Source organism: Nerophis ophidion, linkage group LG21, assembly GCF_033978795.1.
Source record: "Nerophis ophidion isolate RoL-2023_Sa linkage group LG21, RoL_Noph_v1.0, whole genome shotgun sequence".
NCBI classification, from domain to species: Eukaryota; Metazoa; Chordata; class Actinopteri; order Syngnathiformes; family Syngnathidae; genus Nerophis; species Nerophis ophidion.
In genome coordinates, this window is record NC_084631.1 from 165,264 (window position 1) to 178,281 (window position 13,018).

At 40.7% G+C, this 13,018-nt stretch overlaps 1 protein-coding gene across 1 annotated transcript in view; it reads right to left on the reverse strand.

The window, feature by feature from the left end:
- LOC133540240 (zinc finger protein 271-like) overlaps positions 1 to 13,018 on the reverse strand; it is a 44,001-nt gene that overhangs the window by 26,051 nt on the left and 4,932 nt on the right. The window contains exon 3 of the mRNA XM_061882830.1: positions 1,251 to 2,848. Coding sequence (XP_061738814.1) covers positions 1,251 to 2,848 — 1,598 coding nt within the window. The remainder of the gene's footprint in view (positions 1 to 1,250; positions 2,849 to 13,018) is intronic.

The following is a 13,018-nucleotide window of genomic DNA, read 5'->3' on the forward strand; positions in this document are numbered from 1 at the left end:
ATGTATTGAAACGGATGGTTGGAGTGTGGAGGCAGATAGCGGAAGCGAAATTGAAGAAGAAACTGAAGCTATTGAGCGAATAGCTTTTGAAGCTATTCGGCGATCGCCTTCTAACCAACGATTGCATCTTTTGACCACTGGAGCAACTTAAATCCATCGATTGGTAAAAGTTTGTTTGGCATAACATGTGGGTGGAGGGAAAGTCTGGAGGCAAATATAGCTACAAATGTACATACAGCTAGCCTAAATAGCATGTTAACATGGATTAGCTGGCAGTCATGCCGTGACCAAATATGTCTGATTAACACATAAGTCAATAACATCAACAAAACTCACCTTTGTGATTTCGTTGTCTTTATCGTTGGAAATGCATCTACTTTGAGTGTCGCAGGATATCCACACATCTCTGTGCCATCTGTCGTAGCATAGCTGTCGTCGGTAAAATGTGCAGAACAAACAAGGGACTTTCGCATCTTTTGACCACTGGTGTACTTGAATCCGTCAATTGGTATGTGTTTGTTTGGCATTAAATGTGGGTGGAGGGAAAGGCTGGATGCAAATATAGCTACAAATGAGGCATAACGATGCAATATGTACATACAGCTAGCCTAAATAGCATGGTAGCATCGATTAGCATGCCATGCTAATCGATGCACACGCCACATAAGTCAACTTGAATCCGTCCCTGATCGTGTTGTTACACCCTCCGACAACACACCGACGAGGCATGATGTCTCCAAGGGACGGAAAACAGTGGTAAAAAAATAATAAATAACAGAGCTGATTTGACTTGTGTGTGTAATGTGTTTGAGAAAATAGTGTATTGCTTCCCGTTGTAACGTCACAGGTGAAAGGTCATCGCTCCGACAGCGAACAATTGAAAGGCGTTTAAATCGCCAAATTCACCCTTTTAGAGTTCGGAAATCCGTTAAAAAAACATATGGGCTTTTTTCTGCAACATCAAGGTATATATTGACTCTTACATATGTCTGGTGATAATGTTCTCCTTTAAAATTGCAATTTAGTAAACTAAAGCGGCCGTATTGGCATGTGTTGCAATGTTAATATTTCATCATTGATATATAAACTATCAGACTGCGTGGTCGGTAGTAGTGGCTTTCAGTAGGCCTTTAAATTTAACAGTAGAAGATGAGAGGCACTACATACAACATCAAATATACATTCATATTAAACATGCTGTGTTTTTAAAGTACATTTAGCACAATCACTAAGTGTTTTTAAATCCCTGCAGCTTCCATGACTGTTACACACTTGTGTTTACTGACCTGACACTTATGCCGGAACATCTTATCACACACAGTGCAACTAAATGGTTTCTCTCCAGTGTGTGTTCTCATGTGTCTGGTCATGACAAGCTTTGTGGAGAAATGCTTCTTACAAACAGGGCAAGTAAAAGGTTTCTCGCCAGTATGTGTTCTCATGTGTGCGGGCATCTTAGGCTTTGTGGAGAAACTCTTCTTACAAACAGAACAAGTAAAAGGTTTCTCTCCAGTGTGTGTTCTCATGTGTATGGAGATGTCAGGCTTTTTGGAGAAACACTTCTTACAAACAGAGCAAGTAAAAGGTTTCTCTCCAGTGTGTGTTCTCATGTGTCTGGTCATGACAAGCTTTGTGGAGAAATGCTTCTTACAAACAGAGCAAGTAAAAGGTTTCTCGCCAGTATGTGTTCTCATGTGTGCGGACATCTTAGGCTTTGTGGAGAAAGTCTTCTTACAAACAGAGCAAGTAAAAGGTTTCTCGCCAGTATGTGTTCTCATGTGTGCGGACATCTTAGGCTTTGTGGAGAAAGTCTTCTTACAAACAGAGCAAGTAAAAGGTTTCTCTCCAGTATGTGTTCTCATGTGTGAGGTCATGTTAGACTTTGTAGAGAAACTCTTCTGACAAACAGAGCAAGTAAAAGGTTTCTCTCCAGTGTGTGTTCTCATGTGTATGGAGATGTCAGGGTTTCTGGAAAAACACTTATTACAAACAGAGCAAGTAAAAGGTTTCTCTCCAGTATGTGTTTGCATGTGTGTGATCATATGCTGCTTTGTGGAGAAACGCTTCTTACAAACAGAGCAAGTAAAAGGTTTCTCTCCAGTATGTGTTCTCATGTGTTCGGTCATGTTAGACTTTCTGGAGAAATTCTTCTTACAAAGAGAGCAAGTAAAAAGTTTCTCTCCAGTGTGTGTTCTCATGTGTCTGGTCATGGCAGGCTTAACGGAGAAACTCTTCTTACAAACAGAGCAAGTAAAAAGTTTCTCTCCAGTGTGTGTTCTCATGTGTGTGGTCATGTGTTGCTTTGTGGAGAAACTTTTCTTACAAACAGAGCAAGTAAAAGGTTTCTCTCCAGTATGTATTCTCATGTGTCTTGTAAAATCACTCTTCAGTCTAAATGATTTCCCACATTCAGAGCAGTCAAAGTGTTTGTTGTTAGTGTGATGTCTCGTATCACCTTTAGAGTCATTTTTACTCTCCAAAGGTTCTTGGATGTGGTCACTGTGATCAGAAGAGTCTGACATCATGTGGTCCATGTCTGACAGTGGAGCAAAGATGCTGTCTGGTTCCGACTTTATATCTTCACAATGCTCTCCATCAGCTTCTGTGATGTGTTGACTTACAAGCTCCGCCCCTCTGTTCTCCTCACTTTGACTGTGATGAAGCTGTGAGGACTGAGCTTCAGCTTCATCATTATCCTCCACCAACATTTGAAGCTGCTTCCACAGTTCCTCCTCTTCCTCTTTAATGTGGGAGGGGGCCTGTAGCTCCTTCTGTCCCACACTGGAGCTCCACTCCTGCTGCTTGGAGGGAATCTCTTCATGACTCTCTGCTGACACCTGCTGGACGTCTGCAGAACATAAAACACAAATGAGGTGTTACTGTATTGAAGTTTGCAGTATTCAAACTATTCACATGTGAGCTAGGCCAAATAGACAGTGATGGGCAAGCGACCTGGAAAATGTAGTAAGCTAAGCTACAAGTTACTCTCCATTAAATGTAGCTAAACTATCCTCAGAGAATTGTAGCAAGCTACACTACACGCTACACTGCAATAGTAGCTTGCCACATCAAAGCTACATTTAACAGCATTTCTATCTATTGGCCCACATGTATAATATCAAAGTTAATGTAACTGAGAGTGTACAAATGGACCCAGTGAGGTTCCATTGCTGTTAACTATCTGTCGTTCAGCTGGGGATACCTTACAACTACCTCAAGGGGTCCCCGCAATCCACTGTATGTATTTATTCATTTATTTTATTTCTACCCTTCTTGAGACACCATCAAGGAAAAGTAGCTTCCGTATGAGCAGGTGTGAACAAGTTAGGACATACATCATGGTCCCTATACGGAAAACCATTGCATCTAATAGAGAATGTCTCATTTGCACCCCTGGTGGTGAAATCTATCAAAATGAGAGTGGTCCCAAAAAGGAGGAATTTTTCAAATTGACTGTGTGTCAGTTTTGAATGTGTTCCCCTTCTGAGCAACGTATGAAATAACAAGTGTATGTAAGACATTGAAATGTGACCCTTTTGGCCAAAATTATTTAAAAAAATATGTTTACACACACAGAGAGAAAGAGAGAGAGAGATCGTAATAACATCAAATAAATAATGTATCAATCAATGATTATTTATATAGCCCTAAAACACTAGTGTCTCAAAGGGCTGCACAAACCACAACACAAACCACAACGACATCCTCGGTAGAGCCCACATAATGTAGAATAAAAACCAGTTAAAAAACAGAATCCAAAAGAAATTTACAAAAAGCTTATTTTTTTATATTGGAATAGTATGTATATTTTATTAATGTTGTAAATATAAATCTTGATATATCTAAAAAGGGTGAACCTAAAGAGGTAGGCATTTTTCAGAGGTCTCAAGAAGGTCACACATACAAGAATGTACAGTATGTGTGTATGTGTGTGTGTGTGTGTGTGTGTGTGTGTGTGTGTGTGTGTCTGTGTGTTTTGTACAAACCCTGTTTCCATATGAGATTGGAAATTGTGTTAGATGTAAATATAAACGGAATACAATGATTTGCAAATCCTTTTCAACCCATATTCAGTTGAATATGCTACAAAGACAACATAGTTGATGTTCAAACTCATAAACATTTTTTTTTGCAAATTATTAAATTTAGAATTTGATGCCAGCAACATGTGACCAAGAAGTTGGGAAAGGTGGCAATAAATACTGATAAAGTTGAGGAATGCTCATCAAACACTTATTTGGAACATCCCACAGGTGTGCAGGCTAATTGGGAACAGGTGGGTGCCATGATTGGGTATAAAAACAGCTTCCCAAAAATGCTCAGTCTTTCACAAGAAAGGATGGGGCGAGGTACACCCCTTTGTCCACAACTGCGTGAGCAAATAGTCAAACAGTTTAAGAACAACATTTCTCAAAGTGCAATTGCAAGAAATGTAGGGATTTCAACATCTATGCTCCATAATATCATCAAAAGGTTCAGAGAATCTGAATAAATCACTCCACGTAAGCGGCATGGCCGGAAACCAACATTGAATGACCGTGACTTTCGATCACGAATCTCTAAATGAAATCACCACATGGGCTCAGGAACACTTCAGAAAACCACTGTCACTAAATACAGTTGGTCGCTACATCTGTAAGTGCAACTTAAAGCTCTACTATGCAAAGCGGAAGCCATTTATCAACAACATCCAGAAACGCCGCCGGCTTCTCTGGGCCCGAGATCATCTAAGATGGACTGATGCAAATAGGAAAAGTGTCCTGTGGTCTGACGACTCCACATTTCAAATTGTTTTACGAAATATTTGACACTGTGTCATCCGGACCAAAGGGGAAGTGAACCATCCAGACTGTTATCGACGCAAAGTTCAAAAGCCAGCATCTGTGATGGTATGGGGGTGCATTTCCACTTCCTGGGAAACTGATCAAGGAGCTCTTTGTATTATTAGGTTCATCAGTGCTAAATATTATAAACTTATCACTTTCCTCGGGCACTGTTCCCCTAGCATTCAAAAAAGCGGTTATTCATCCTCTTCTTAAAAGACCTAACCTCGATCCTGACCTCATGGTAAACTACCGACCGATGTCTCACCTTCCCTTTATTTCAAACATCCTCGAAAAAATTGTTGCGGAGCAGTTAAATGAACACTTAGTGTCTAACAATCTATGTGAAACCTTTCAATCCGGTTTCAGAGCAAATCACTCCACGGAGACAGCCCTCGCAAAAATGACTAATGATCTATTGCTAACGATGGATTCTGATGCGTCATCTATGTTGCTGCTCCTCGATCTTAGCGCTGCTTTCGATACTGTCGATCATAATATTTTATTAGAGCGTATCAAAACACGAATTGGTATGTCAGACTCAGCCCTGTCATGGTTTAACTCTTATCTTACTGATAGGATGCAGTGTGTCTCCCATAACAATGTGACCTCGGACTACGTTAAGGTAACGTGTGGAGTTCCCCAGGGTTCGGTCCTTGGCCCTGCACTCTTCAGCATCTACATGCTGCCGCTAGGTGACATCATACGCAAATACGGTGTTAGCTTTCACTGTTATGCTGATGACACCCAACTCTACATGCCCCTAAAGCTGACCAACACGCCGGATTGTAGTCAGCTGGAGGCGTGTCTTAATGAAATTAAACAATGGATGTCTGCTAACTTTTTGCAACTCAACGCCAAAAAAACGGAAATGCTGATTATCGGTCCTGCTAGACACCGACCTCTATTTAATAATACAACTCTAACATTTGACAACCAAACAATTAAACAAGGCGACACGGTAAAGAATCTGGGTATTATCTTCGACCCAACTCTCTCCTTTGAGGCACACATTAAAAGCGTTACTAAAACGGCCTTCTTTCATTTCCGCAATATCGCTAAAATTCGCTCCATTCTGTCCACTAAAGACGCTGAGATCATTATCCATGCGTTTGTTACGTCTCGCCTCGACTACTGTAACGTATTATTTTCGGGTCTCCCCATGTCTAGCATTAAAAGATTACAGTTGGTACAAAATGCGGCTGCTAGACTTTTGACAAGAACAAGAAAGTTTGATCACATTACGCCTGTACTGTATATACCTTTATATACATATATACATACATATATACCTATACTGTATATACCTTTATATACATATATACATACATATATACCTGTACTGGCTCACCTGCACTGGCTTCCTGTGCACTTAAGATGTGACTTTAAGGTTTTACTACTTACGTATAAAATACTACACGGTCTAGCTCCATCCTATCTTGCCGATTGTATTGTACCATATGTCCCGGCAAGAAATCTGCGTTCAAAGGACTCCGGCTTATTAGTGATCCCCAAAGCCCAAAAAAAGTCTGCGGGCTGTAGAGCTTTTTCATTTCGGGCTCCAGTACTCTGGAATGCCCTCCCGGTAACAGTTCGAGATGCCACCTCAGTAGAAGCATTTAAGTCTCACCTTAAAACTCATTTGTATACTCTAGCCTTTAAATAGACTCCCTTTTTAGACCAGTTGATCTGCCATTTCTTTTCTTTTTCTTCTATGTCCCACTCTCCTTTGTGGAGGGAGTCCGGTCCGATCCGGTGGCCATGTACTGCTCGTCTGTGTATCGGCTGGGGACATCTCTGCGCTGCTGATCAGCCTCCGCTTGGGATGGTTTCCTGCTGGCTCCGCTGTGAACGGGACTCTCGCTGCTGTGTTGGATCCGCTTTGGACTGGACTCTCGCGACTGTGTTGGATCCATTATGGATTGATCATTCACAGTATCATGTTCTCATAGTCATCATTGTCACCGACGTCCCACTGGGTCATTATTGTCACCGATGTCCCACTGGGTGTGAGTTTTCCTTGCCCTTATGTGGGCCTACCGAGGATGTCGTGGTGGTTTGTGCAGCCCTTTGAGACACTAGTGATTTAGGGCTATATAAGTAAACATTGATTGATTGATTGATTGAAATTACTCAAGGCAAGATGCAGAATTAGTAACACAAATAGAAGCATGTAAAGTAATGAAAGATCTAAAGGTCACAATATACACAGATAGCCAATACACATTTTCAACAGTGCACACATTTGCATAACACTGGAAGAATATAGGAACGTCAACAGGAAAACCTGTAAAACATGGAGAATTATTGGAAAAAAATGAGTAAAAGCAGTACAGCTACCAGCTAAAATAGCAATATGCAAATGTGCAGCACACACCAAAGGAGCAGACGCAGTGTCACTGGGAGGTGTGTTTGCTGACAGAGCAGCAAAACAAGGAACAGGAAAAAGAAATACACATTTACAATGACAAATTAGTGACATGAATAATGATATACTAAAATATATGCAACAACAAAGTACTCCAAAAGAAAAAGATAAATGAATAAAAAAAAAAAGAGTCACGTTGTACAAAGAATACATCTATGTATGTCCAGACAATACACTAATCGGACCAAACAATCAGTAGAAGTGGGTAGCAGTTGTGAGCCATAGGTGAACTTATGGCTCAACAGGAGGGACATGACTAGCCTCATATACAAGTACCATACTTCCTATAGTTTAATTCATACAAAAAATAAAAAAAATGTATACAACATCTATGCATGGATTTTATTGAACTAAATGAGAGTGAAGGAAAACATTATTGTCTGGTCATAGTAGATGCATTTTCAAAGTGGGCAGAAATATTTCCTAAAGGAAAAGCAGATGTGCTAACATTAGCAAAAGCATTATGCAAAGAGTTAGTAAAAATGTACAGTATATGAACCTTACAAGTACAACAGGACTAAGACCCTTTGAAATAATATTTGGAAGACCTTGTCAGCTCCCCAAATTTTGAAAAATCAATGAAAAGGAAACATTGGCATTCTCCAAGGGGGGAGAGAGGTTGTAAACAACTAAGACAGCAGTAAAGATAGTGGAAAGACCAAGCTGACTACACTTAGCACATTGTAAAAAGGTCATGTAGTGGGAAAAAAAGTATTTGGGATTGTATTTGTCTTATTAAAGGGACATGTTAACTAGCACACTACAAATTCCACTGTCACAGTTGTGTCAAAGTTTGATAATAATTGGTTCCTGTTTTGGCAATTAATTTGTTCCTTATGGCAGAGCAAGTAGGAAAGGCTACACAAATTGATTGTGTTGTATGCAAAAGCCCAGACAATTGCTCAAGATGAGTCAAAAAGGTTTGATTGAAGTAATGAGCAAAACAAAATGTACCTGTAGCTAAAGAGACAAAACAGAAACTAATATTTGATAAATATGTAAAATAATAAAATAAAATAAAAAAAAGCTAATTATACCTGCATTGACACGTACAACAGTTAGGAAACTTATCATAAGATAACTGCTTACACATAGCAAATGTATGAATATTTGTACAAGGATTGTTAACATATCTGAACAGTTTTGATACCTGGACATTGGAAAATAACTAGACATGATGTAAACTGGCAAAGTGTTTTAGATCTAACTTGATCGATCCAATGGGTGTCCAAAAAAGTGTATCTGACGACTATAAATTGGTAAATCAGGTTGCAGCTGGATTTGAATCCTCCGTCTACTGGTGGTGTACGATTAACAAGAATGTTGATAGAATAAACTATGTCCACTAGAACGTAGAGGGATTAGAAAATTACACAGGCCGACTTGAAGCCGTCGCTGATCAACTCGTCGCCACCTTCCTTATGGCTTTTCAAAACCGTATGACACTAGACATGTTGTTAGTGGAAAAAGGGGGCGTGTGCACAATATTTGGTGAACAGTGTTGCACGTTCATACCAAACTACACTGATGCAGAAAGTAGCCTGACCAAAGCACTGGAAGGCCTGCACACCCTTAACGGTAAGATTAAAAAGTACTCTGGCATAGATACATCTATGTGGGAGGGGTGGTTGGACGTGTTTGGCAAATACAAGTCTTTGATATTTAGTATCTATGGCCGTGTTCAACAAGACTGACGTTGTGTGGATGTTGTTATATTTCCTGTCTTGTGTTCTCTGCTTAACCGTCTTGATTACCACAGTGATTAGCCCAGCAGACAATAAAGCTGTTCAGACGCACTTTCTGGCGGACGACAGAGAAGATGAATCTGACGACGAGAATACCTACCTGGATGGTGTTCCTGATTTATTTCCAGAAATGTCATAATAAATAAAAAAATACCGGACAATTCCGCAAACTTCATGGCTGGCTCACATCGTGGTCACTCCGTGATCACTTACGACCGCCAGACACTTCTGGATGTGGACAGATCGGGCCATTTTGGACTGATAGACGCGTGCTTGCTAAACCTGCTAGCTAGCACGGGAATACTTCACCGGCTACATCCAGCGGCCTGTGAAGCAGCGGAGTATAGTAGCAGCGGAGGCCGTCAACGGAGCAGACGCCAGTGGTGTGATCGGAAACGCGGATGCCGAGCGGGGCTAAAAACAAAGCTAAAGGCTAATGCCCACAGAACACCACTTCCCTCCATCCTGAAGCAGGATTTAAATGGAAGATACGAGACGACTGGTCTAGGTAAGGAGTTAGTTAAATTAGAACAAGTTTTTTCTGCTTTGATTGTTTCAGAGTTAGACATGCGTTCTACTGAGGTGGAAAACTATGATGCGTGCAGTTTATCAAAGCACCAAACAAACAATCGGAAAATTCCCGTCGTATCAATTCCTAGATATGGTCGTAATTATACTAAATGCACTGGGCATAATAAACACAACATTATTAATATTACTACTACAGATAATTTGATCAAAAATTCCCTAAAACAGCCCACTACCTATAATATAGGTTTTTTAAACATAAGATCATTGTCTCCCAAAACGTTGTTAGTTAATGATATTATCAGAGACAACAACCTTAACGTCATCGGTCTCAGTGAAACCTGGCTTAAACCAAACGACTTTTTTGCGCTAAATGAGGCATGTCCTCCTAACTTTACACATGCGCATATTGCCCGTCCGCTCAAAAGGGGTGGGGGGGTCGCACTAATATACAACGAAAACTTTAACCTTAGTCCTAATATAAATAATAAATATAAATCGTTTGAGGTGCTTACTATGAGGTCTGTCACACCGCTGCCTCTACACCTGGCTGTTATCTACCGCCCCCCAGGGCCCTATTCGGACTTTATCAATGAATTCTCAGAGTTCGTTGCTGATCTAGTGACACACGCCGATAATATAATCATAATGGGGGACTTTAATATCTGTATGAATACCCCATCGGACCCACCGTGCGTAGCGCTCCAGACTATAATTGATAGCTGTGGTCTTACACAAATAAAAAATAAACCCACGCATTGCAACGGTAATACGATAGACCTAGTGCTTGTCAGGGTTATCACCGTTTCCAAAGTTACGATACTCCCGTATACTAAACTATTGTCAGATCATTACCTTATAAAGTTCGAGATTCAGACGCATGTTCGGCAAACTAATAATAATAATAACTGCTATAGCAGCCGCAACATTAATACGGCCACAACGACAACTCTTGCTGACCTACTGCCCTCGGTAATGGCACCATTCCCAAAGTATGTGGGCTCTATTGATAACCTCACTAACAACTTTAACGACGCCCTGCGTGAAACCATTGATATCATAGTACCACTAAAGTTAAAAAAGGCTCCAAAAAAGCCTACCCCGTGGTTTACAGAAGAAACTAGAGCTCAGAAATTATTATGTAGAAAGCTGGAACGCAAATGGCGCACGACTAAACTTGAGGTGCACCATCAAGCATGGAGTGATAGTTTAATAACTTATAAAAGCATGCTTACCTTAGCTAAAACTATATATTACTTGAATCTCATCCACCTTAATGAAAACAATCCTAAATTTTTGTTTAGTACGGTAATAATAATAATAATGGATTAGATTTATATCGCACTTTTCTATTGTTAGATACTCAAAGCGCTCACAGAGAAGTGGGAACCCATCATTCATTCACACCTGGTGGTGGTAAGCTACATCAGTAGCCACAGCTGCCCTGGGGTAGACTGACGGAAGCGTGGCTGCCAGTTTGCGCCCACGGCCCCTCCGACCACCACCAATCATTCATTCACCAGTGTGAGCTGCACCGGGGGCAAGGGTGAAGTGTCCTGCCCAAGGACACAACGGCAGCGATTTGGATGGTAATAGGTGGGAAGCGAACCTGCAACCCCCTGGTTTCTGGCACGGCCGCTCTACCCACTACACCATGCCGCATCGCTAACCCAACAAGGGACCCCTTCCAGTAGCTCCACCCACTCAGCAGATGACTTTATGCTATTCTCTAATAAGAAAATTGAAGTCATTAGAAATGAGATTAAAGACAATGTGTCCCAGCTACAACTGGGTTATAGTAACACAGATACGACTGTATATACAGCGGATACTGCAAATATCCAAAATAGTTTCTCTCGTTTTGAGGAAGTAACATTAGAGGAATTGTTACAACGTGTAAATGGAATAAAACAAACAACATGTTTACTTGACCCACTTCCTGGGAAACTTATCAAGGAGCTCTTTGTATTATTAGGTCCATCAGTGCTAAATATTATAAACTTATCACTTTCCTCGGGCACTGTTCCCCTAGCATTCAAAAAAGCGGTTATTCATCCTCTCCTTAAAAGACCTAACCTCGAAACTGACCTCATGGTAAACGACCGACTGGTGTCTCACCTTCCCTTTATTTCAAAAATCCTCGAAAAAATTGTTGCAGAGCAGCTAAATGAAAACTTAGCGTCTAGCAACCTGTGTGAAATCTTTCAATCCGGTTTCAGGGCAAATCACTCCACTGAGACAGCCCTCATAAAAATTACTAATGATCTATTGCTAAAGATGGATTCTGATGCGTCATCTATGTTGCTGCTCCTCGATCTTAGTGCTGCTTTCCATACCGTCGATCATAATATTTTATTAGAGCATATCAAAACACGAATTGGTATGTCAGACTTAGCCCTGTCTTGGTTTAACTCTTATCTTACTGATAGGATGCAGTGTGTCTCCCATAACAATGTGACCTCGGACTACGTTAAGGTAACGTGTGGAGTTCCCCAGGGTTCGGTCCTTGGCCCTGCACTCTTCAGCATCTACATGCTGCTGCTAGGTGACATCATATACAAATACGGTGTTAGCTTTCACTGTTATGCTGATGACACCCAACTCTACATGCCCCTAAAGCTGACCAACATGCCGGATTGTAGTCAGCTGGAGGCGTGTCTTAATGAAATTAAACAATGGATGTCCGCTAACTTTTTGCAACTCAACGCCAAAAAAAACGGAAATGCTGATTATCGGTCCTGCTAGACACTGACCTTTATTTAATAATACAACTTTAACATTTGACAACCAAACAATTAAACATGGCGACTCGGTAAAGAATCTGGGTATTATCTTTGACCCAACTCTCTCCTTTGAGCCACACATTAAAAGCGTTACTAAAACGGTCTTCTTTCATCTCCATAATATCGCTAAAATTCGCTCCATTCTGTCCACTAAAGACGCTGAGATCATTATCCATGCGTTTGTTACGTCTCGCCTCGACTACTGTAACGTATTATTTTGGGGTCTCCCCATGTCTAGCATTAAAAGATTACAGTTGGTACAAAATGTGGCTGTTAGACTTTTGACAAGAACAAGAAAGTTTGATTATATTACGACTACAATGTATATACCTTTATAAACATATATACATACATATATACCTATACTGGCTCACCTGCACTGGCTTCCTGTGCACTTAAGATGTGACTTTAAGGTTTTACTACTTACGTATAAAATACTACACGGTCTAGCTCCAGCCTATCTTGCCGATTGTATTGTACCATATGTCCCGGCAAGAAATCTGCGTTCAAAGGACTCCGGCTTATTAGTGATTCCCAAAACCCCAAAAAAGTCTGCGGGCTATAGAGCGTTTTCAATTCGGGCTCCAGTACTCTGGAATGCCCTCCCGGTAACAGTTGGAGATGCCACCTCAGTAAAAGCATTTAAGTCTCACCTTAAAACTCATTTGTATACTTTAGCCTTTAAATAGACTCCCTTTTTAGACCAGTTGA